Source organism: Amborella trichopoda, chromosome 4 (assembly GCF_054954075.1).
Source record: "Amborella trichopoda isolate Santa Cruz 75 chromosome 4, AtrichopodaSantaCruz75HAP2 v2.0, whole genome shotgun sequence".
In the NCBI taxonomy this organism is placed as follows: Eukaryota; Viridiplantae; Streptophyta; class Magnoliopsida; order Amborellales; family Amborellaceae; genus Amborella; species Amborella trichopoda.
In genome coordinates, this window is record NC_142339.1 from 30,383,287 (window position 1) to 30,410,466 (window position 27,180).

General features: G+C 37.6%; 1 protein-coding gene across 3 annotated transcripts; it reads right to left on the reverse strand.

Annotated features, from left to right (window-relative positions):
- Positions 1-27,180, reverse strand: LOC18425342 (RNA-binding (RRM/RBD/RNP motifs) family protein). 3 transcript variants are annotated; one of them, XM_020661993.2, is made up of 15 exons: positions 26,983-27,180; positions 26,841-26,907; positions 26,639-26,739; positions 26,387-26,476; positions 24,158-24,223; positions 19,924-19,989; positions 19,679-19,764; positions 19,463-19,508; positions 15,461-15,515; positions 7,723-7,799; positions 6,589-6,724; positions 6,358-6,491; positions 6,167-6,271; positions 399-545; positions 1-295 (listed from the first exon to the last, which is right to left on the reverse strand). In XM_020661993.2, exons 3-15 carry the CDS (start codon positions 26,654-26,656, stop codon positions 230-232), a joined length of 1,092 nt encoding a protein of 363 aa, XP_020517652.1. In that variant the 5' UTR covers positions 26,657-26,739; positions 26,841-26,907; positions 26,983-27,180; the 3' UTR covers positions 1-229. The 3 variants fall into 3 exon arrangements, with proteins under 3 accessions (XP_020517652.1, XP_011629314.1, XP_020517650.1); XM_011631012.3 differs by lacking the exon at positions 26,841-26,907; XM_020661991.2 differs by having other exon boundaries at positions 26,639-26,907.

A 27,180-nucleotide genomic window follows, 5' to 3' on the forward strand; every position in this document is an offset into this window, starting at 1 on the left:
TAATTTGCAACACACTCAATGCACGCATTTAAGATAAATGAATGAGTGGTACAACAACGATCCATAATACGGCTGGGTCAGGAAGTCGTATTGCATGTTGTTTTAGCTCATTAAGTCATATAAGAGGAAAAATTAAAACAAGTTGAATTCATGAAGACACTACATCCAAGTAAAATTGTCAGGTATATAAGCACCCACAGGCATGCATTTTCCAAACACTCAAGGATTACTAATAAGGCCGGTACCTCCAATCCATTCTTGACGTACGTCCACCTCCGCCGTTGACATAACCCCACTATCAAGAAAAAAAAAAAATTTCATACTTTCCGGAATAGAACGTGGGAATTACAGCACATTCTCAAAATAGGACTATAATACTATCTATCTATTATACTCACATCCTCAAAATCCATGTTTCCGTTGTAAATCCGACCATAACCTCTCATTGGACCTCCATAGCCACCGGCCATTGGCTCAATTGCATCACTCACAAAAGGCCCACTTGTTCCCGTGTCATCGAGTGGTGTCGCAGAGTCTATGGCTACCTGCATAGTGTAGTATCGTAAGACATACATACCTCATATAAGCATTAGGTCACGAGTTATTCCAACTAGAAGTCATGGTTGGTAGAAGCACAAAAAAATATCTGAATGCGAGCCAGCGTACTACTTTTTGACATTCAACTTGTAGAAATTTGAAAAAAATCTGAGAGATGAAGCATTCTACTCAACATCTGTGATATGAATGAAAGGATGAATCTCCTAAATTTACTTCGAAGTTCCCAATATATAGGATTTGTTGATGATGATTGCAAAGCTTGTCACGTTCACTTTACATGCATTATTTAGATATATCAACAAATCAAAAATACATGAGGTAGATATCGAGATCGGATATAATAGGCAAAGGCATGCATGCACAAGCAGACTGTGATTATGGACTTAAAATAATTCCGTCATAAAAAAACCCATCCAGGATACTTTTCAATACTATTTTGGTTTTTTTTTTTTTTGGTTTTATCCCTCAGGCTGCTTTCCTACACAAACAAAAATAACAACAGCCCTTCATTCTCTAACAGCCCCTGACATCAAGGAAAAAAAAATCTGTAATTGGGACCACCAAGCTTGGAATTTCATGGTAAGAAAGTCCCAGAAGGCTGGCCATGGAAGAGGTACGAAAATCGAGGTAGTGAGAAAGCCACAAGCAACATGCCACTAGATGATGAACTTACTCGAGGCATTGATTTTTCAAATCCACAGCTACCAACTACACACATAATACATGCTTTTGTGTACAGGTTACCTTCCCTAGCAATATAGTGCTCGCATATATTTCAGATGTTTATGTGGTATCTGATAGTGCCCAATATTAAGTAGAATGCCAAAGGTAACCGTAGAATGCTTAAAAAAAAAAAAAAATAGAATGCTAAACACGAATGCAAATACATACCCAGTTACAACTTCACAGGGCCACTTTTAACTTGACATTTAAAGTAATTTTGAATAAGCTTTCAACTTCCAGTAAAAGAAGTAGTAGTTCGACCCAGCTGGACTGGGAATTGACAAAGAATGGTCCAATCCAGACAAGTCCCGGGTCAGCCGGCTGAGTTTGCCAACTATGCTTCCATCAACATCTATTTCTTTTAGAGTTTTCTTTGTTCTTTTGTGACCTCGCGTAAAACAAAGATAAGAAAAGGGAGGTGAGCTCACATACCAAATTCACAAAATTAGTACCCCATAGTTTCATCGTCTACCCTTTTTAAAAAACATTTTACTACTCTTACGTGGTTCTAGACAAAGCACACAGTGAAGTAGACGTGACCTGGCAAGTAGGTGAGTTGAACACCTATTACTGACATTCTCCAAGTCTTGGTAACCCAAACTACACTAGTGCAATACTGGAGAGTGTATTGGGAATGGAAGCAAGGAAGATATAATTCTGAATGGTCCATACTGGTTCGATTGAAGACCCTATACTACACTTCTTGCTAAAACGAGTATGAAGAGCAACACTCTAGTGAAGACGATCATAAAACACAACAGAATCCTATAAATTGCATCAAGATATGCTATCCTAGGAGATTCATAATTGACTCACAACACTTATGACTATGCGATGTTCAGATAGTAATTTGCTTATAGGATGTCTATCGATGATTCAGTATTTCCTGTCACATAAGACCATATTTCTCTATAAAATGGATATAACATTATTTAGCATTGTCATTACATTCTCCAAGGGAACATTACAACTACCACAATTCCTGGATGTGAAACAGGTCATCTAGATGCTGCTTTGTGTAAAAAGCAGCTCCTGTTGCCATTCTTCATAAAGCATAGAATAGGTGGATATGTCTTTACAAGTATAACCAAAAGATGCAATTGTGACACTGAAGTTTTTAAGCCATGATTAGGGACCACTTAGCCTTCCTTAAAGTTGAAGATTAGTCCTGCGATTCTTACTTTCAAGGAAGACCAAAAGAAAGTGACATTCAATTTCCCCACGGAGAAGCATATTCTTGACATCTAACTGGTACAGTTTCCAATTCTTCAAGGTTGCCACCGAGAGTAGTGTATGTATACAATTCAACTAGGACACTAATATTGGGTTGTTTTGTGAGCAATCCCATGTTTTGCCCATTGTAACTACAAAACTATACAAACTACAGATGACTTTTATACAAACATTTGGAACAAATAAACAATTTCACTTATGCAACAATACAAGCATCAGCTAGTTAACCTTCTCTTCAAAAAAACAGTACAAGCATCAGCATGTTTTTCTCCAGGGTCTGAGTTCTCAATCATATGAGGATTTCCACCACTTGAGTCGACAGAATGATTGAAAAAATGTGTGACAATCATAAGTAGCAGCAACATTCAGGACAAAACCATAATACATACTAGAAATAGCCTGACACAAAACAACAGTTGTATGAGATAATAAAAAATAGCACAGCTTTTACTTGACAAGATTCGTAATTCCCAAGTCCAGTGAGGATTCATTATAACTCTCATTCTCATTTCACTGATCATGCTTTATTTCAAGACAAAAGTCTGCATGATTCTTGGTACCACAAGATCAGGTTGAAGATCCTCACAGAGTCTTTCATTTTTGACGTTTTTACTTTTCGGCTTGTTTGAGGACGATTCTACATAAAGGGTATAGGCATTGCTGCTTGTATCTCTCGTTGAGGGGCATGCAGCATGACCTGATTCCCGTCAGAAACATTACTAAACCACCAAACAGGAGAAGCATTAGAAAAAAAGGCATTTACGACCACGAAACTAGTGCCCTTTTAATGAGAAGGTTAACCAGGAAAAAAGGCAAGTTTTGAAGAAGCATCGGGTTTACGAAGCAGTTTAAAGGAATATGCACATACCATTCAAAACTGAAAGGATAAAGGTCCTCGAGGCAGTTCATTGACAAAATTTGAGTAAACACACCATTGATAATATGTAGTCATCCAGGCAGTATCAGAACAGAAAAGCTCTACCACCTCATCAACATGCCTTCTAATGGATTTATCTTCAGGTTAGTGCCTGGGCCACATTTGGGCTAGGCCAGGGTTGAGCCACTGTGGCCCGATAGACGGCCCCAGCCATGTCCTGCCCAATTTTTTCTTTAGTTCTTTTCGTACATTTTATTTGAGTGTATTAGGACCGGCCCGGTCTGGCCCAAATAGGCCTGGCCATGGCCTCTTTGGCTCGGTTGACTAGAGCCAGGCTAGGTCCAAGGCTGGCCCAGCCCAGGCTCGATCCATTGCCAGCCCTAAGTCATCCCAATGGAATTGTACTCCATCCTATTGTTTATCATTCTCTTAAGCCAATATTTGGTATTCTATGAATGAAATCAACACCCAAAAACCGCCAAGTTCATCATCATCATCATAATTCAAGCCTTATCTTATATGAATCATGTTCCACCATTACGCTCTATCAAGGACCATACCCTCAATTAAATCAGAAGTCATCATATCTCTCTCTTCTCTCTACTTCAATCCATGTCATTTTGTTCATTCCCCTTGCCCTTTTAGAGTTTTCCACTTGAACCATATTGTTCCTCCCAATCAGTGTTATTCTAGGTCGATGCTGCACATGGCCAGCCCACCTAAATCCATTTTCCCTCATTTTATCGCCCATTGGAGCTACTCCTACTTTCCCCCAAATGTATTAATTCAAAATTCATTCCATTCGTGTCTTGCCACTCATCCATCTCAACATCCTCATCCTAACTATTCTCATTTCATGGATATGTTGTTTCTTGACCGCCTGACATTCCATCCATAAAGCATGGCCAATCTTACAGCCGTCCTATAGAACCTCCCCGTCGGTTTCATTAGCACTCGGCAATCACATAAAGGCTGCCAAGTTGATCAACGTAAATTAAACCAGAATATCAGAATAATCAACCCATACAAGATAAAGCTCTTGATTGGTACCGGGTTGATCAACAACAAATTAAATCAGAATATCAGAACAACATAACCCATAAAAGACAAATCTCTTGGTTCGTAAACCTGGCAATGAGCACAATAACTTCACTGCTAATCCACCACTCAGCCCATGCTCAAGCCACCTCGCAAAATGACAGACTCCTTAGTAATTTGACACATGTTCTCCCTATAGGTCAAGAGCTTGAAGAATCCTTTTCTTAGCAAGTGGCTGAATTTTCAAGATAATGTCATTGCTATATTCTATATCGCATGTTTATGATCTTTCAGATATTATGTCAAAAGCATGCAGAAAGAGACTTAAGCATGCAAAGTGTGACAAATGCATCGTCAAGATAGACATTAGCCTCCAAAACAGGAAGGAAGACATCCACGTACACATGTGCTGTCTTGCTGCATCCTTTGGCAGTGCACAGAGATCTAATAAAACCTCAACACAGGCCACGCTCAAGCCATCTTGCAAAGTGACAGACTCCTTGGTAATTTGACATATGTTCTCCTTATAGGTCAAGAGCTTGAAGAATCCTTTTCTTAGCATGTGGCTGAATTTTCAAGATAATGTCATCCCTATATTCTATACCGCATGTTTATGACCTTTCAGATATTATGTCAAAAGCATGCAGAATGAGACTTAAGCATGCAAAGTGTGACAAATGCATCTTCGAGATAGACATTAGCCTCCAAATCAGGAAGGAAGACATCCACGTACACATGTTCTATCATGCTGCATCCTTTGGCAGTGCACCGAGATCTAATAAAACCTCAACAACTGTTTGACAACAATATAAGGCTTTCTAAACAATGTGACAATGCAGGGGACATTCAGGCTCCATGTCAACAGTGCAATGTTCTCACTTAAACCCATGCGACAACCTCTTATTTACGGCAGATCCACAATGGGAAAGGACATGAGCTCTATCATAGGTGCTCTTTGCTCATAATTCACAGTGAAAAAGGCCATGAGCCCCAATCATCAGTGCTGTTTTACTGAACCTTCAAACAGGACAGGGCACAGACAAGAATGACATGGTGAACATCACCATATTATTAGTAATGGACCACCTCATCATAAAGACGATGTAGGATGAGGAAACAAATATTGACATGATATTTGATTTCCTATGGATAATTTTACAGCGTTATGGAAATCAGAAATGCTGGGGATGTTTTGACTAATTACCCTTCTCCAAATGAAATAGAACATCTTCTTAAGGTTACAAAATTTATTTATCAATCACTACTTACTCCAGATTGCTCAATAAATGAGCTTCAAAAGAGTAGTTACCTTGCATTTATATACAATTTCATGAATTCGTTCCAACAATGAGATGCAAGAACAAATCCTAAGACACCAGATACAAATATAAATCTGGATACAAATATGAGGAAGAGAGATAGAACCCTATATTTCAGAAATTTAAGGATACAGACACAGGTGATCTTGTCTTGGGCAATATCAGAGGCATGTGTAAGTAACAGCCCAACATATAGGGCGTGTAAGAGATGGATAAAATCTAAAGATTAACGCATTCAGATCTTTTTGTGCTCGAAGCCATCTAGTTAACAAAGAGCAGAGAAAGCTATTTATAAGGATGCTTAAGTTGAATGTTGACTCCTTGAACAATGTCAATTATTCACATCACAACTGCTATGGTGGTTATGGAAAGAAAAGAAGAAATACACCAGCCAGCAAATTCTCAATTTATGCAATACCTGCTGTCCATGAATCTCATGTGTTCTTCGAGATACACGTTCAGCCACACCATCCTCCGCAAACGTCACAAAACCGAAGCCCCTGTGGCCTGTTCTTTTTGGATCCTGATTTGTTATAGAAAACCATGCATATTAGATATAGCTACCCCATCAAACAGCTCCAAACCCATGCAGAAAGCGCAAATCCATACCTTTGGAATATATGCATCTAAGATACGACCAAACTTCACAAAGTACTGGCGTAAATCTTCTACAGTAGCTTCTTGAGGAAGCCTACCAATAAAGATCTTTTTTCCCATCCCATGAGCTGCCCCAGAGACACCTCCTAAAATGTACGCAAATCAATTACAAATTTAACCAAAGCTGCTGTTTAGATGAGTAACATACAAAGGAGGCTTCTAAAAAGCAGAAGCAAAACTCACTTCCATAAACCGAGCTTGGATGGTCATATAATGTAGGTGCCCCTTGTACTGCATACCTAGTTGCAGCAGTGATATAGGCATTGTATGCACCATATCCGCCAGGTGGTGCTCTCATTGGCTGCCTTATTTCATCTTCCTGTACATGTAAAAGAGCTAAACTGAGTGAGGGAAAAACCTATTCAGGATAGCATACATGGATCAGCTAAAGATTTTTCTTCTGTCTTTACCAAGGCAATCAAATTCAAAATGCAGTTCAAGGCACTAGAGGGTCTAATGCACCATGCACCTTGATGCAGGCGCATTAATTCCTACCCGGATAAATAAAATATAGAAACTTAATAAAATTTGTAATAATACAAAGAATAACAGATATATATGATTTATCTGATACTAGACATTTTAATCTAGCATTGTGTCCAAGATATACACTGTCAGGATCACTGATAAGAGTGGGATAGACATTTTCTCTCTCTATTCTCTAATGTAAATAGCACGTAAAACAAAACGAACAAATGACCAATCTATTAATTAAATTCAATAAAAAAACAAAAGAATATGCCAGCATAGCAAGCAACAAAGTAAGAAAGTACGCATAATATGACACCATTAAAAGAACCTAGATAGTGGAAACTGCCGCACAAAGCTAAATGCTGGACAAATATGAGCTTTGCTCATAAAATTGAAATCGAAAAAAAGAAAAAAACACAATGTTGGATTTCGCACCCATAGAAGCCCAAAAACAAAAAAAAACAAAAAAAAATTGCTCTAGGAGCTTCTTTTTGTTTGGCCTGTGGGAAGGGGTGGTGTAGGGACAATTTAGCCCTGTTCGTGGGCTATATTTCTTCCATTCAGTTGGGAACAAGAACATAGCCGAATAGGCATGTCCCAATGCGGCTGCCTATGCAGCCATTGCGTGGCCTAAGCAGTTGCATCATGCACGCCAACCTAGGAGGGCAGAAAAGGAGCAATGATGGGCAGCACTGCTTCGCTGTGCTGCATTTGATAACACTGATTCTTAACATGAAAAATGACCACTTGTCACTATCTTGTAGTACTTATACCATAAAAAATTAAAACTGTAACAAAGACATATGCTTTAGAGAGGAGAAAAAGCAAAAGAAAGGAGTAATTTGCCTTGGGTGTTGCACGGTCAACAACAATTGTAGAACCACCCAACTCATGAGTTTCTGCCATCAATGTGTCAACAGATTCTGAAATGCCATGAAGTATAAATACGTCAGTCTCAAAGAAGCCACGTAAGAAGCTGAAAAAAACAGTTTGATATTACGCTACAAGCAATCCAGCTCAGTTGCAATGTAATAAACCAATCCAGGTATAATATGACAATTACAAAAAACCCAAGGATCTTAAATCACACAAATGTAAAAAAAGTAATGATACTGAAGCACATCCAAAATACCAATTGTATATTACCCAATCCCATAAAAGGCGAAGTTCAAAAAAACAAATAAATTCATCGCCACATTTTTGCATCCATCCCTCTTATACTTTTGCTAAATCTAGCGGTGTTTGCATCCATTTGTCTTGTCCTTTCACGACATAAGTTGGTGGCTCACATGAACAAAAATTGAAGGAATGCAGTGATCAAGACCGGCATGAGTCACTGATTTTACTAACCATAGCCAAGCATGAAGACTCACTGATTTCCTAACCATAACCAAGCATGAAAGACTGAAACGTTAATTGTAAAGTAATGCCGTGGAACAAAGAAATTGCACTTCCATTGGCAACAAGTAAATGGATTGGTAGACTTTAATAACCTGTAGAGATACTAGATTGAGCGAAATAAATCATCAAGGTCATCCAAGTTTCTAGAATCTATGGACTTAACAATTTCATTATTAAGTTTCTAGAAGCTAAGGACATAAGCCACATGAGCGTTAAGCACACAAAGCATATTCAATTTCGGTACTAAGTTCAAAGGAGGCAGTTCAATGCCAACGGAAGAACAAAATATATACTTAAGACTAAGTTCTCCAGCAGAACACCCTCCTTGCAGGTGGAACCATGTAAGCATCTTGATTTCGTTTAATGAAGGCCGTGGAAGGTGAAAGGTTGTACTCTAGCATTGAACCAGCATCATTCCAACTTTTAGCCTCTTGGAAATGATTACCCCTTGATAAAATTATTTGCATAGAGCCAATGTTTCAAGAGTCCAATGGGTGAATCAAACCAGTGAACCACTAGCCCTGATCAGACGCGGCCAAGATGGCGAGTAGGATGTCAAATCCCCAAATGTCCATATGGACCCCCCAAAAAACCAGAAAATTTAAAATAAAATAAAAAGGACCCCACAAAAAACCAAAAAAAAAGGGAAGAAAATCTAAAACAAACATTAACAGATATAAAATCATGCATTAACTTTTGTAGATTGAAGATCCCTCTGCAACAAAAACCCTTTCGAAATCAAACAAAAAATATAGAATTTTTTTTAAAGAAATCTGAGGGATGTAAAATAATTGAAAATCTACAAAAATACTGTTTTAAATCATGCAATATCTTTGTAGATTGAGGACAACACTCTCTACAGCAACAAATCTGATGAATGAAATACATGATTTTTTAAAAATCTGGGTGTTTTTAAAAAACCGTTGAACCTTTTGATGCCAAATCTCCTCAAACACATTTATTGGAGAAATTGTCACAAACCTGCTAGAAGGCTCCAATGTGGAATTTTTTACACAAAATTCACGAACGTTTGGTTCAAAAAATGGGAGATATCAAAAAAATGGCTGATCGGGAGTTAGAGCGAAAAAATGGTAAGTTTTTCTATCTCTCGATCTCGCCAAAAATCTGTTTCTTGACCCAAAAAATTCTTTTAGGGCTATTGCAGATAAAGGAGAGAGAACAATTTGTGCCAAAGTAGAGAGGATGTGGTGAAGAAAGAATCTTCATATTTCAGTTCGAATAGGGAAACCCAACCAATCTGCTCTGATTTTTTAAACCATGTGCAAAACACTTGAATTTTTATAATTATTGACTTCGTGAATGACTGAGGCGCTTAAGGGAGGCCAATGTCATTAAACACAAAAGTGACTAGCCATTTCACAATGCTGGGAGTAGATATAAATTAAGCTTACTTCACAGCACAAACAAAGACAAAACAAGAAAAAGACAAGAAAGAGGCGAAGAAAGGAAATATAGGTACATATAGGCTAGGTGCCACAATACACTGCTGTGACATCTAGACATTTGAAACCTGCTAACCCCTTGTTTGACAAGCAATTCGGCCTTGCCATTAGAGTTTTAATATTCAGATTTTTGGAAACTTAATAAGCACATTGCTGACTTTTCATTTATTTGGATTATATATTATCCAAATATATCCGAAATTTTTTATTTCTGGAAGACAAAATGAGAATTTAATGAGTGTCTTTCTCCTCCCATTCTCCTCCTAATGCATTTGAACCATAGTTGCTGGAGCCTTGAAGGAAAGGTCATGAACCCGCTCCGGAACCTCAATCCCACGATTCCAGCTAGGGATTTTGAATGGAATGCAGATCCTCATCCCCAGTGGGTTTGAACTGGGGTTCTAAGTGTATGATGCAATGCATATGGTGTTTTCTCTATTCCGCACTGATTTATATCCACTGATTCAGGTTTGTGCCCAATGGTAATGTGAACCCACACATCACTCACGATCCCTTAAAACTTTCTATTGCGGCTCCTTTCTCATTGAATCGTGCTTCCTTGTGACAAGGATCCCGCTCCCTTGCTATAAGATCGTACGAATGACGGTTCTGCAGACCCAGCTAGCTCCCGCTCCTACTCCCAGGAACGCACCCGCACCTGACAACTATGGTTTGAACACCAATTACAAAGAAGTTCATTACTTAATTTCATGCCCTTCTCATGGCTTCCTCAACCTCTATGCCAACCACTACCAACACCCCTCCCAATCTTCTTCTTTCTACATTACCTCACAAAAAAACCAAATCTGAAACCCATTTCATCACTTTCATTCAGTCCCTTGGTCCCTACAAATATGAACTAGGGAGCAAAAGAAGACTACCCAATTCTCTCTTTCTCTCTCTAAAACCTATCTTTCTTTACAATCGCCCGATTTTTAAGACATGGGTTTCAATTGTTCCCAGTCAAGCATTCATCAGACATTCCCAAGCCGAGACTGAATTAGAGAAAGAACTCACTCCCTTAGCGGTGTTGTGCTCTGCTTTAGCAAAAGCCGATGGCAAGAGTGAGAAAATTGCAGTGCTCCATAAAGAACCTAGAGAAACTTCCTTTCCAATAAGACCAACACGAAAGATGGGGTTTTTGTCCGTTGAATCTTTGATCAGTCTAAGCTTTATCTCCTCAAATGCGTTGTAGCATCCGGGTATGAGCATGTTCTTCAAAATGAACCATTATAGAGCTTTATCTCCTCAAATGCGTTGTGCATCCGGGTAAGAGCATGTTCTTCAAATTGACCCATTATAGCTTGATGAAGGTAGCGGAGGCTCCAATTAGAGAGAGAAAATGGCCCCTATAGGAGCCCTCTAAAAAGTGCTTTCTATGTTCTTTTGTGAATGATTAAAACATCTGAAGCTAATGCATGGAGAAAATGGGTTGGAAAAGGGTCAATTGAAGGAGAGGATAAGGCTATAAGGTTTCACAAGTCGTTACTTGTTAAGGGGGGCTACCCTACAACACACTACAGATATTGAAAAGTTCTATGACTGCAATGGAGGAATTATTGGGTAAGCTCACTATTAAAGATTTCCAGGAAAAAATCTGCAACCTTTTCAAGCAAGGTTCCCATCCATATTCCAACTTGAACTTCTTATGCTTCCTGCAGTCCTCTTCCATTGAAAACCAAAACCCCCTTTACAAATTAGAAGAAAAAAATCTAAAATTTCTTCCCCAAAAAACCTCCAGAAATTCACCTTTAGTGACAATTTCACTTAATCTTACATTTCGTATGTCAGATTTTGCCATATCAATGGCCATCATTGGAGTCTCTAACGTCATAGGAAATGGTGAAATTTTAGAGAAAACTCAAGAGCAATGCATTAAAGAGACGGAGAGAGAGAGCCTGAAAATAGAAAACAAGGCCACATGGTATGAAATTTCAAAGAACACAGGGAAAACCATAAGAGAGAGAAAGAGAGAGAGAGAGCCCAACCTGGGGCACTTGGTAGAAAATAAATGAGAGAAGGGATTGAAAGTTGACTGGAACAGGGATGCAGAGAGAGAGAGTGTGTGTGTGTGTGGGAGGGGGGGGGCAAGAGAGAGTGGCTAGACTTGAGACTTTAGAGAGCGGGGAAGCGAACTAAAACCCACAAAATTTTCTTGACAGAAAAATCATGTTCTGCAAAATTCAAGTCATAATTAATTGAGTTTTTTGAAATAAGAATTTTGGCCTTTATCTAGATATTTTGGGATGCCAATTTGAGTTGTAAAGCACTCTTTTTCTCCAGTATTAAAACTTTTTCTAAGTATTGAAAATCCCGAAATATTTAGATATTTGTGTGCAAGCAAACATGGCCGTAATCCATAATTGGAATGAATAATACTGAGTTTGACGAAGAGGTAGAGATATAATCAAGGAAAAGAACAAGTGACTACACAAGCCTGAGAAATAGGAGTGGAGTAATGCGCTATTTACAAGATTATGCAGAGGCTCAAGAATGTCATAAAGCACCTCTCTCACTGGAACAAAACCGGTCACAAAAGTTTCATAACAGGGTAAAAAACCAAGAGATTACACAAGTGGAAAACACAAGAGAAACAGAAAACAACTGTAGAGATAAGGATATCATAGACAGATAGTTTAAAGAGAGAGAGAGATTAGATTATGATTTGCACTTGGAAGAGAACCTATAAGAAGAAAATCTATTCTATGAAGAAATTTCTAAGATCATATTATATCCACCATGGCTAAAAAGAAAAGGGACAACGTCTTATGTCCAGAAAACATAAGGGGTAATAATTCAGAAAAGTAAATAACCAAAAGTGTCAACTTTTATGCAGACCATCTTGATTGTGAACGACCTAAAAGCACCATATCCTTAAGATGACCCATTTTTGACAATGAAGTCCTTGAGGACGTATGCATAGTGAAATTGACAAAATGGTTATGAGCATGATTTTGGATAAAGCTTCATAACCTGATGGATTACCAACTACTTTTCCAAAAATACTACTCTAGAGAGGTATCAGAGGGGGGGGGTAAGGGAAACAAAAAAAAAAAAAAAAAAAAAGAAGAAGAAGACTTGGTCAGCTTATTTGGGGCAAACTTCAAGATTTCAAACCCTTGACCTCCCTCACCCAAACCAATGTGCCTACAATTTTGCCAAAGCCTAAGGAACTTTTGAGAGCCATCAATAGTTTCTTTCTCAATGAGGCTTGGTTGGTAAGTCTAAACTCCACCCTTATTTGTTCTTGTACCGAAGGAAAATTAAGAAAATCAATTGAAAAGTTAAGAACTATTAGACATAGTAGTATATACTTCACATACATAAGAACAAGATTTCTAGCTATCTATTATTATATAGAGATACCACTTTATTTTTTTGACATGTGTCCTTTTCTTTTCCAATTGTATCCCACTAATTCCTAGTTTCTTCCCCATTTTGCCCTTCTATATCTTGGAATTGTCCAACTCTCCATATAATGGCTATATATTAATCGATCTCCACATAATTACTCACATTTTTAATATGCCCCAAATTTAAAACTCCCAACATCATCTCCCACTTTAAAGCTCTTTATTTCTCTCTCTACCTTTGTATGGGATCTCTCTCCTCCATTCTCTCTCTACCCTATGGCTGCACATTTAACCAGATTCATGCCCACCAGTTCAGATACAAGCTTAGCAGCCATGACCCAGAATTCCTAGGAAGAAGGACAGTGAAGAGAGAAGGCAATGATAGAACCAGAGAGCTCAATACCAAAACCATGGTGAAAATAGAGTAAGTTCCAAGAATGCGAATGGGTGTTCTTGAACCAGAGATGAGCTTCAGCTAAAGACCAAGTTCTTTAAAGAATCCAGACTTTCAGAAGGGTTTGATTCTTTGAGATCCTGATTTTATAGGAGAGGTGCAAGAAAGAGAAGTTGAGGGGTTCAGGCATGGCCATGGATGTGGATCAAGCAGGCTGAAGAACAATGAGGAATGAAAACACGAGATGTAGAGAATGAAGGGGAAACCAAAGAGAGAGGAAAAAGGGAGGGAACAGGGAAAAAGAAAGATTGATAATCAGAGAATACGAGCGATGAAGTGATAAGAGGTTGTTCAAATGCCGTATCTTTCTAGAGGTTCGGCCCACAGGCATCTCTCTCTCTGTGGCTTCGGCCATGGCCATCGGTTACCTCGGGTGGAACTTATTTATTGGGGATTATGTGGGGTGCTTTTGCTTAGGTTTCACAGAGCAAGTTCTACAGAAGCAAGATTCGTTTTGATGGAGCAGGGAGGATATCGAGAAAAAGAAACTAGAACACTCAAACAACTGATTAAGAGCAAAAGAGAAACTTCAAATTTCTCACAATATGCATTCGAAAATCTTCCAATTTTTTTGGATAATGAGATTTTCTTTTTCTTTTTCTTCTTTCATTTGACATCAAATCTAGCCCCAGTTTGGTTAGCACTAATTCAAGTCCAGTTAAGCCCAACTTAAAAGTAGTAGTACAGTTTGTAATAATTCCATTTTTAAGTCCAACTTACAAAGAGACAAAATTATCCTTGTCTTATTTAAGAGAATAACTTATATTTCTATTACTAGTTTTGATGCCTACACTTGTTTGGGTACCTAAGTTCAGCAGCATCTAAAACAGTCCACACCTAGCTATACCAGCCAATAAAACTATGTGGAGGGCCAGTAATTGTTGAATCAAATTTAGTTTCCTAGGCATGGCAGTCAATACCCGTACTGAATGCAAGTCTACAGTAACCCTTGATAGCAAATAGCCACAATGATGCTGAAAAGTGTCATGTCATCATCACTGGGCATGTATCGCTCTCAAAAACCACCCCTGCATGGACATGCCATGACAGTTATCCAACCTTTATGAAAAGACAGCAATACAACTTTGTCAGGGGTTTAAGGCATTGTCTTCTCTAGCCTTATGCTCGTCATAACAGTAGCATATTGCCTATCACACCATAACAGTGTCAGTTCTGAGGCCATGAAGTCAGTGATGTAGCACCTCAACTCGGCAAACCCACCAACTCATGCTCACTAGCTCTCTTAATGAGACTGCCTCCTCCAATCCATAATATTTCACTCTCATACTCCAAACATGTGGCCTACCAAACGAGTCCATTGTCACATCAATCCCCTAAGTCCATACAGAGCGTCTCAACTATCCACAACTATCACACTCTTAGACACCCCACAATTCAGGTGTGCTCTCTCCTCACGTTCACCTAACTACAGCATGCACTTTCACAAATTCTAATTCATCATCATCATCATCCAAGCCTTATCCCAATTATTTGGGGTGGACTACTTTCACAAGTTTTCATTAATGTTATAATTGAGTACATAAATACAGTATAATAAGGCCTTGCAAGCCACATAAATTGCAACAGGAAGTTTATAAGCGTAGCAATCTATATTGACAAATAATTTTGTATTGAAGCAATTCCACAAAGAAACACAAACTTAGGAGCAACCTAATTTCACAGTCACTTATAAATTATATATTCCTCTATAGTGATCCAAGGAAAAGAGGAGGCTTGATTTTAAAATAAATGCAATGGATTAAAAATGCAAGTATCCCCACTTTAAATTCTATCGTAAGTAGTCGACACAAGCAGCAAAGGACACAGATATTTGGTGCAAACATTTAGAAAAAAAAAAGGCTAGTGTAACCTAACATTTAATCAGAATAATTTTCAACTAGCCACTTTCTTACCTGAATTTTCATAAGTCACAAAACCAATTCCTCGATGTCCCTTTGTTGTTTGATCCTGCAAAGCATCGAAAATTATCATACAGCACCAAATGCATCCAAAAGCCAACCCCAAATAGTTGGGATAAGGGATGATGATGATGATGATGATGAAACGCATCCAATCTAAGCAAAAATGTACGCATCATAAACTATTAACAGATGATTCAATGGTACCTCACCAATTCCATGGAGATTAAAAGGAAGGGTGTGGTTTGTATAGAGCCTAGGCTCTAAACAACCACATTAGAGCCTACCTTCAAATAGTGTCGAGAAATGTGCTTTTAGTACTGGAAATCTTTGTGATAGCCTTGAAATATATTTTCATCTTTATTTATAAAGTTTAAAGCCCCAAATATAGTGTAGATCGACAAATCTATGAAAACTTAAAAATCTTGAAAATTGACAGTCAAAAAATGTGTTACAAAAAACACTATTTTTAAACCTTGAAATCCATTTTTTTCTAATGTCCATGCATCTTGATGTCGAGATGATTAATTTGAGGATATTTGGGCATCAGAATAACTGTAGTTGTTGGAAACGTCTGTGATTCTGAATCGTTTCTGGAATCGGAATTGCGTGTATCAGAAGTTTCGAAATCTAGGAATCGTTGTCCGTACAATTCGGATTTGAGAAAAATGATTCTCACTATTTCAGAATCGCGATTCAAAAAATTAGGAATTGTGTTTCCTATTTGCAAGAATTGATGTCCCTCCATGTTTGAATCACGTTTCATACCTCTATGGAATCATACATGACCCCACTTGTTTTGGTGGTTGCGGGAAACGTGATTCCTAAAAATATGGAATCGTGATTCTTAAAATTCTAGAATCGTTGTCCCTATCAACTTGGAATCATCATTCTCACCATTCCAGAATCGTGATTCTCCCCATATTGGAATCAAGATTCTCCCCTTACTAGAATTGCGAACCAATTGCCCTCCGGTATATGACAGAAGTATTCAGAAAATATATAAATTTACCTATTACTACAAGATCGAATATTGGTTTGTATATACTCAATCCAAGACTCCAAGTACTAATGTCAACCTTTATGATATCTTTGTGGACAATCCCATACAATGGACTCGGTCTACCCATAGCCCTATTACGCCTACAAGGTCTGGAGCTAAGAACAAGGCAAGCTCTCTTTACCTCCTTACATTGCATTATAAAACAAGCATATGACATGGTAATTCTTTTTTGTTAAATGTAGTTTTAAGTCTTTTGACTTTTGAAATTGAATTATCCAATTTTTAGTCAATTTCTTTGATATTTAATGATTAATTTAACTTAAAACACCACACAGGGCACTTCGCTCATATCCTTATTATCTTCTTATTTTACTTAAAGAAAAGCATTTTTATCCTCTTATTCAACTAGAAGAAATGATGGTGCCGATCATATATTAAACATTATTATATTAGTAGTTTAGTACCCACACCATTTACCAAACATTATTAAATTTGAAGTAACATATTTTTTTAGTATTATTTATTCTTGTAATAGTTCTTAAAAAGTAACATGGAATGAAGGATGGAAATTAGTAATTAAGAAAATAAAAAATTTAACATATTACTTATATTTTAAATTTTGATTTTATTGCCGTGTGCAATAACTTCAAATTCTCTCACGCTCTCATACATGTCGCACTCACTTATGATTGAGCACACATCGAAGGGTTTCTGCTCTCCCTATGCTCAGATATTACTCATATTTTAAATTTTGATTTTATTGTCGTGTGCAACGACTTCAAATTCTCTCACGTTCTCATACATGTCGCGCTCACTCATGATTGAGCACACATCGAAGGGTTTCTGCTCTCCCTATGCTCACATTGCTTCCTGAGAACATGGATTCGCAATTCCTCGATACTTTGAATCAACATTTAGCATAAGTAGAATTGCATTGTTGTGTAGCAAGGAATCACGATGTCTGTGATATAGAAACTTGATTCCAAACAACATGGATTCACAATTCCAAAACATTTGGAATCAACGTTTCTCATAAGTAGAATCGCATTCCTTTTTTTTTTGAGAGAGAAGAATCGCATTCTTGTGTATAGCTAAGAATCACAAAGTCCTCGATATGGAATTTGACTCCGGCAATCCAAGAATCGAGATTCCTAAACTAGGTGGAATCGTGTTCCGCAGAAAATGGAAACGTGATTCCTTTCTTTTAAAATCGACTTTCACCCGGGTAAATGCCGAATCGAGATTCCGAAAATGGAATCGCTACCCTCATAGGTGATTCGGGTAACTATAAAAACAACCTCTTCTGGTGAAATTTTTTAAGTAGGCTCAAATTTGATTGTTTAGAGCCTCGGCTCAATATAAACTTTTCCCTTAAAAGAATAGTCTAAAAATCTACTAAGCAACTTTATCCAAATAGGGAATAAATGAGGTAAATGGTGTTGCATATAGTCGGGTAAAGTTTGTTGCCACAAGTAATGGTTTGCGGTAATGGTACTTAGTGCTGCTACAAGAAATGAATGTACAACTCTATATGTATCATCTTCCCTATTTCATACTCTTCATAATAAACAAGTTTTATTTCTTATCAATAAGAAAACATATTCAGATATAAGAAATGGATATGAAAAAGTAAAGAATAAAAGAAAAATAATTCTATAAATGCAGGAAACATCAGTGCCTTTCAACAACACAAACTACAACTAGACTTGCATCCTTGTGTACAAGGTGAGGCACCCAGAAATTCATCAAAACCATTTTATATTATCCAATTCCCAAGCTAGTATGTTAAGCAATCCAGTACTCTATAACTCAAAATAAAACTAAGCATGGATCAAAAAGGTCGACTGTGATTCACAACAAACTATCCAGGACAAATGACATTACTATTCACAACAGAGGAAAAAAAAATTTACATGCATAAGATAGACTATTTCAAACTATCCAGGACAAAATTTACTGCTCGTAACTCATACTCAGCGAAATAAATCACATTATTAGAGCATCACATGAACAGCAATATTTGAAGCAATACAAAAACACCAGAAAAGAATAGGAAAAATTTACAAAAGAAGGAAGGGCCTGAAGATGCATCCTTTAATCAGGAACAGGATGAACTTTAAGTCTTAAAACTATTCCCTAAATGTTCATAACAACTCATTTAATGCACCACACATTCCAATGAAATATGACCTACCTGTGCAGCCACTCCAGAACTACAAGTGATAGGCAACTGAGTTTCAATTCACAGTTGTTTTCATCAGTAAACCAAGCTTATTATCCATTTAATTACTCAATTAACCACTTTGAATATCAGTACTTTTAAGGTACCAACACGCTTAAATCCAGTATTAGTAGTTTGCCTCAGCCAACTTCAATTAATACATAGACTATGTCATTTATGCGAAGATTATCCAGATAATTATCCATTTACACAAATGTAAGCATATTACTAGAAACACAAACACCTAAATGCAAGAGATCCATGGTAGACCTACATCCTCGACAAAAAAAGGCCACTCTCCACAATCCAATTCCCACAAGGGGATGAACATGGGGACCAATACCCACAAGGATAATTTAACCTCAACAACCTTTCAAACAATAAATTTTAAGGCTGGAATGGGTTGTGAGAGGTGGAATTACTAAATATGAGGCTGCTTTTTACTAAGAAGTTGTTTGTTATGGGTAACTTGGTCATTAAGTAAAGTCACGTGTCTTCATCACTAAAAGAAAAGCAATACTTTTGTCGTCTTTAGAAGGGTACAGTTGAAATTCTCGCAATAGGGAAAGGGTCTGTCCTAATAAAGTTCCATGTCACTTACTTTCAAACTGCCACTGTACTTTTGTGAAACTTTCTAACATAACCTGGAAAAACCACATGCATGCATGCACGCACACAGAGACACAGATCACACATGTCTAGTATCAACTTAACAAGAAAAGCGAGATAAAGGCTTCTATTATAGGATTGAGCAAGAAAACTTTCAGCTCACCTTAGGCATGTATAGATCAGTGATTTCACCATATGTCTCAAAATATCTGTAAATATTTCAAAGAGAAGTCAGGAATCCCTTGTGTAGAAATATACAAGTGCATTTTCAGAAGCATATGGTGTTCAACAAAGATCATGAAGCAAGATTATGAATTAGGAAAACAAGTACACCAAAACATTGATTCTTGAAAAAACTAAAATTTGGAAAGAGAATTACTCCCGAAACATTGCTTCTGTCACAGAATGGGGAATTCTGGCAACAAATATCCGGGTAATTTTCTTTGAAGGCGCTCTCATCTCCTCCTACATAAAAACAAATGGGCATTTTAGTGCTATCATAAGCACCTTAGATCTAGGAAGTATTAGGCACATGCATAAAAAGTTCATTACTTAAAATGGAAAATGAAAAATCTGATGATGAATCATCCAATTAAATCAATGTTAGTTAACCATCAAACCTACCCTTGGTGTTGCCACTTTGACCTCCAGCATTCTGCTCCCAAGAATGTGTTGAGTTTCAAGAACTTTCTGTTAAACAAGCAAAAATAATGAACCTCAGAAGCCCAGAAACACAAAGACCAAGTGTCACATAAATCACTAGACATTAAGGATCATATGGCTTTCAGCAACTGCAGCCTAAGAAAATCCCACATCACAGATGAATGCCAGCAATTGCCAACACCTTAACTCTATAATTATGCAATCTCACAACTAAACAAGAATCTCAACTAATCTTCCTTCTAAGCCCAACATCTCCAGATAGACCCTTTTATTTAGAAGCAAGGAAGCACATTTAGTTGATCTCATTGTCACCTCAGCGATAATAATTGGGCCTCGCTGAAACTTTCATGTTTAATTTTATATGTAGCCAAGAAAATCATTTAATCAATTTTACTGTAGAAATGTGAACCAGGGTGAAAATAAACAAATGACACATTGGCATTTGATGGTGCAGCACCCAAGGACACCAAGAGAAGGCATGCCAAGGTGGGTCAGCAAAGGACCCCACATGAAACCTAGAGAGACTCTAGTTGGGATATCGAGTCATTAAGAGGATTCCCAAGTACAAATGGACCTCCGCATGGTTCCAATTAGATTTGGAAGGGCAGCATCTTGTTCAATCTAAAGCTCAGTCCTCCAAGACTCCTGGATAAAGTCCAGTCCCAGGCAGAGATACCAATCCAATGGTTGACGATAATCACAAATATCAGTAGTTGTCCAGTAGTAGATTCCAGAGGGAAATGCACCTAAGATCACAGACCAACTGCGTGCGGATGGACGGAGAACAGAAGGATTTCCTAACCAACTTCGAACTGCAAGCGAACCTGTGGCTTTCGCCCCAGAGGTGAACCATCAATCAAAACAGGGCAGGTGGTTTGATTGTTTACTGAGTGGGTTCCCAAAATTGGTAAGACATCTTTCTCTGATTACTTCCTAGTTGCAATAGGTTTAGAGTTAGCATTCCCAATTGTACCTAAAACCTTTCTATGCCCACCTCGCATGTTTTTTTTTGGATAAATATTTTGAATTTGAATCACCATTGAACTTGTGTAATAGCAAGCTCAGTACCTGAGCATAACTTTTAAGACCAACACATCTAAAACCACCATTTCATAAGGACCACATTTCCAGAGATAGTTCATGGAGATCATTGCTGCAATAAACAGTTCTACAGGCAACAGAATTTTGCAGATACTTCATAAGAACTATTGTCGCACACAACACTATTTTGGAAAGGTTTTTTCATGCCTCATAGTTGCTTCCTAGAATCTAAGATTGCTACAACCAGAGCATGGAAAGTAACTTTAAATGAAAATAAAAATGATCAGGTCATATGAAAAATATTAAAATGCAAGATGAATCAAATCCACTTAAATTGGTCACTGCACCTTGGGATGAAATAGAAGTACATATTGGAATTATCAGATTCCTTTTTCATAAACCAAATATTTATCCTTTGTACAACAATACCATCGTACATTAGTCCAATGGGTTAAATAAATGAAAACTATAAGTCTCGTAACAACTACTAATTGAAAGGTGGCAATATTAACTGCTCATCTCAGACATCAAAAAGATGCAAAACTGCATGTGGCGCTGCTGAATGCTTTTAGTGACAACTACATCAGCGTTACTTTAACTACCATCCAATAAAGAGCCAAAAGAAATATGATTTTGTGAACAACTTTCTAGCAGGAATGAAGACACATCTGACAATCGAAGTGTCCACGATTCCAAAATATGACAAAGAATGAAGAACATAAACCAGCCAAGATTTATTGGGTAGATCAGCCGAATTACTGATGGGGAAGTTTTAAGGAAAAAAAACAAATACAAAATGCGAAAAAAGCTTTGGACAAGTTAAAATTAACTTAAATAGAAAACATTCACTAATATATATTCAATATCATACCTGGCACAACATTATTCATCTAGTTTGCACACATTATTCATCCAGCTTTCTTGTCAACCATTACATACAACATACTACAATAAACTATTATCCTTAAGTGGTGGAGGCAGATACTGAAAAAGGCAGGCAATGTCAACAGGAAGCCACCAATATTATGATATATATATATATATATATATATATATATATATATATATATATATATATATAGATATAGCCAGCTCTGATCCTGATAGTCCAAAGGTCCTGTTATTACTATGAAGTCAGTAGCTGACATGCGGCTTCCAGCAATTCTTTTGTTGTTCTTTTTGTTCATTAAAGCCCCATCAAAAGACCTCCAAAACGAACCACATTGATGAGATGGACGCAAGTAACAAGAAGGATGTCGCATGATGATCAAGACTGTCTTTGAGGCCACCAAGAAAACTAAATATTTAATAATTTCACGATAACCATCTCAAAACAGAAGTCAGTGGTTGGCTTGGCTACTCCCATAATAATCATCAGTCCACATAGTACCATAGCTCATATGATGTAAGAATAAGTTCAGTTTTGAGCTAAGCATCTAACAACATTACATGAAGAACTTAGAGGCCCCAGAGGTCATGGATTGGGACAAACATTACCACCAGTTTCACAACATGTAATTGAGACCAAATTTTAAACGACCAGACTTACCTCCCAACTTGCCTAGTGCTAGTTTTAGTCGACAAGGTCTCTTGCTTGAGTCTTGAGGATAGTCAAACCAAAGAAACCGAAATAAAATGAACTACTACATATATTCAATACCATACCTGGCACACATTATTCATCCAGTTTTGTTGTCAATCATTACATACAACATACCAAAATAAACTATTATCCTAAGGTGGTGGAGGCAGATACTGAAAAAGGCAGGCAATGTCAACAGGAATGTCACAAGTGAAGCTACCCATATTATCATATATATATATATATATATATATACACACACATTGATGAGATGGATGCAAGTAACAAGAAGGATGTGGCATGATGATCAAGAAACACATTGGCTTGGCTACTCCCATAATAATCATAAGTCCACATAGTACCATAGATCATATGACATAAGAATAAGTTCAGTTTAGATCCAAGTATTTGACAACATGACGTGAAATAACTTAGAAGCCCCAGAGGTCATGGATTGGGACAAACATTACCACCAGTTTCACAACATGTAATTGAGACCATATTTCAAACGACCAGACTGAGCTCCAACTTGCCTAGTTTTATTTCTAATCGACAAGGTCTCTTGCCTGAGTCTTTTGAGGATAGTCAAACCAAAGAAACCTAAATAAAATGACACTCATTCAAAGCTTATAAGATTCACTCAAAAGTCAGCACTGCCAAGAGCTGATTCGACTCAGGTCCCATGTCAACTCACCGACTTTATAAACTGTGATTTAGATGATAATTGTATAGCAAGTGATCAACAGATGACAACTAGTTCAACCTAAGAAAAGGAGACTTGAACGAACCATAGGGGTCCCAGAGATCAATTTATATCTTAAAATTCATCCACACTTGCATAGCTAGCAAGCTGCATGAGGACTAGATGCATTTTTTAAGTCAGTTTTGAATCACATGTAGATACAAATTAAACAGCCCTATAAATCCGGGAAGCATGCATCCAATGACCATTGTCTCCGATATGACTTCAACATAAAACCAAGAGAGCACAACCACCACCTAGTCCCTCCCTAGTTCACAAAATTAGCCCACATTGTAGCCTTATCTTGAATTCATGATTTACCATGTTACCATGGCATCCAATATGCTCTCACCACAAAAATGGAACTCTATAATCTCATGGATCGAGGGTATCTATTGCACAAGAACACCTTAACTCTATCTTTAAATATTCTATGCTACATTATATATGATTACTTTACAGAGAGAAATCTATCTCAATTAACATAAATGTCAAGCATGAACCAAATACAACCAAAGATCAATATCATGGCATAACTCAAGTGTCCAAATAGATAAAGTAACAAGTCCACCTAGCATTTTTTTTTTTTTTTAAATGTAAGTCCACCTAGCAATCGTGTACACCTTAACATGTCCACATAGCACCGTGAAATTCAAATATCTAAAGTTTGAAAGCTTTCTATCAAAATTTGTACCTTTTCTCTTCTATTAACTTTTATCAGTTCAAACATATGCTTCATGCGGAATCATTTGAAACATAAGCAAAGATTCTGAGTCACTCAATTCAAACAAGAACAGAAAAATGTCAGAATCAAAAGTCACAAGCCAAACCTTGGCATCTTCAGCTGAAGCAAAAGTAACATAGCCAAAGCCCCTTGACCGACCAGTTGAACGCTCCTAGAAATTCCATAAAACATGTGAGAAGAGACAATTTAGAGTGTAGAAATGCAAATGATACAAAAACACAACCTAGAAAATCTTCATCTGCATGTATAAAAGGAAAGAAGATGCTTCGAGTAATGCTTCGAGTAATGAATTGCTATTTTAAGGAGAAGGATTTCTGGAAGCTCTATGCCTCTATGAAAAGATAACGAACATAAAATGCACACAATGCATCTTAGAATGGCTAATTTGATCACAAATGAGTTTTGTGGATTTTCTTTCAGAAAGAATCATAAGGGGAAATGACAACCTTACAAATCTAAAAATTGAAAAAAAAAATAAAAATAAAAGAACTATAGATGCCTCGGATGTGTGACAAACATTAGTCGATGAAATTGCATGCCTGTAAAGATATATATCACAAACTACCAGATATGCACCCCATTGTATGAAAGACAACTCTCAGTAAGCCACAACTGCTATCAGAGAAGCTTCAAAGTGAAATATTAATGCACTTGCAAACCTTTTGCTGCCTTCATTTCATGCTTCTGAAGTCAATTTTTTCATAACTATTAATTATGCATGAGAAAAATCACAAACGGGGAACATCCAAAGGCAATCCTACATAAACAAAGATAGAAAGAACATCCATAGAAGCAATTCAAATATCAATTTATGAAACCCAAACTTCAAAAGTGAAGCAGGATGTGCAATACAAGACAGTCAAAGTGTCAAACAACCACATCATTGTGCAGCTTGTGAAAATGGCCCTAAACATGACCTGAAACAAAAAGGTTAAACATCGAGTCTCCAAGAAAAAGTTAACCCACCTAATGATGTTTCCCCACCCACACGCCTCCCCCTCCTAACACCTTAAACATACTAGAAGTACTCCACCAGCTGAAGAAACAAAGACCCCATCACCCCATAACTTCATAATGTTTCATGATTAAATAGCCATATATGCCTCCATAACCTCCCCTTGATACCTGATCTTGAATGGCTACCTCGAAAACCAGCCACCCTAGATTGCCTTTCCAGCAAACAGTCTCTATTGGCATGAGGCAACCAAAATGAGAGTGACAACAAACTTAAGATTTGGAAGCACCAACGATTTCCTAGCAGTACTCCCACAACCCCCCCACACAAAGTCCCTCACTTGAAAGAATTAAGTGATACCTATGAAGCTATCTGACGTTCCTACACATTGATGCTAAACACTCACATCCCCTAAAGCTCCCATTATTCGTAGCCTTCCCTGAGCTACAAATAATGGCAAATGGGGTCAAGGCGTTCAAATGGAGAACATCAGATGAGCCAAGGTCATGGTAAATGCAGAAGCACAACCAACAGCAATAATTATTAGGCAACAATAGCCCTAAAACTAATTACCAATAAGAAAATTAAACTCATCAATAAGTTATGACTTTTGGAAGCAGCATCTTGGCTAGTACAGAATGTGCTTCTAAATACCAATCCAATATTCCAATACCCTAATTACCACAACCCCAGAGCTCCTATCGACTTTGGCAAATACATCTAGCAGACAGGAAGGACCAACCTCCTCAAATTCATTTTCCAACAATCTCATCATGCTCTCTAGCAGACAGCAACGACCAACCTCCTCAAATACATTTTCCGACAATCTCATCATGCTCTCGCTAACCATTGTGAACCCAAGATTTTTCAGGCTCACCATATACCATGATTGCAGGCTCTTCATGTAATTAAAAAAGCAAAAAAGAAACAGAGAAAGACTGAAAAAATAAATAAATGGAAGGAGAATGCACTTTTTTCATCCCATTCAGCAACCATTCTTAGAACTCATTTACCCCAAGCATTTCACCATACGGCCAAATAAATGTTCCACACGACCCTCTATTACAGTTTTGAAACAACATATGAAAAACCCATGACTTTGTTTGAATTCATAACAAATAATAATAATAATAATAATAATAATAATAATAATAAAAATAAAATAACAACAACAATAATTATAATAATAATAAACAAGAACAAGAACAATAATTATCATAATAATATCGAACAATAACGAACAGCAACAAAGAGAGGTAAGTATTTCATTCCAAAATCATGCAAATTAAGGGACAAAATAATATTTTATATCTAAAATAGATGAAGACTAACAAAAGGATTGAATGATGAATAGCTCACCTTCATGACAATGGCATCTTCCAGTTCCCCAAATTTGCTCATGTAGTCCCTTAAGCCCTCTGTATCGACATCCCAAGGGATTCCCAGCACCTAGCTCACAAAATCCAGTGAATAAATTTTTTTTAAACAATAACTGAAATCTCACATGTCGTTTTTTTCCAATTTCCAACCCCAAAAAAAAAAAAAGCATCTGGATGGAGAGAGAAGTAGAGGAAATAGAAAGTGAAAAAGAGAAGCTTGGTGTATACTAACCACTAGCTTGTTCTCCATGATGGTTAACAGCTCTGATGCAAAGGGGAAGAAGGGTGAACAAATCTCACTCCCCACCTCACAAAACACACTCTCTCTAACCCCTGCACATGACCACACCTCTTTCTCACACACTCACCTCAGAAATCATCCACTCACACGCAAACATGCAACAAAACCACAAAACAAAGCCTCTTTCTCAAACCCTAACAAACGGCCCCTGGCCTCGGCCCTGGCCATAGCCATGGCTGCAGGCCTTTTTCCCCCTGATACTACAAAAATCACACAGCAATGAGTCATTATATATTTATTTAGGTTAGGACCCAAACTTTCTCTCTCTCACTAACCTGTATTTTCCGCTCGCTCCCTCCTCTTCCTCCTCCTCTATTCGCTCCCTCCCTCCCTCGCTCGCTCCCAGAGCCTCTATCTCTCGCCCTCTCCCTCGCTCTCTCCCTGATTTGGAATCACAAGCCCCATCCGCTTTGGGCCCCCTTCTTGCGTATATATAGGCCCTCGCCTCGCCGTTGCCCTACCTGGAGTATGAT

Bases quoted from the DNA above. Each gene is read 5' to 3' on its own strand.
- LOC18425342 (XM_011631012.3), bottom strand. The intron at 6,492-6,588 runs GTGAGTTTTGCT...CGTACATTTTAG, and splicing joins TCCAAGCTCGGTTTATGGAA to GAGGTGTCTCTGGGGCAGCT. The intron at 546-6,166 runs GTATTGCATAAA...TACACTATGCAG, and splicing joins ATGAGATTCATGGACAGCAG to GTAGCCATAGACTCTGCGAC.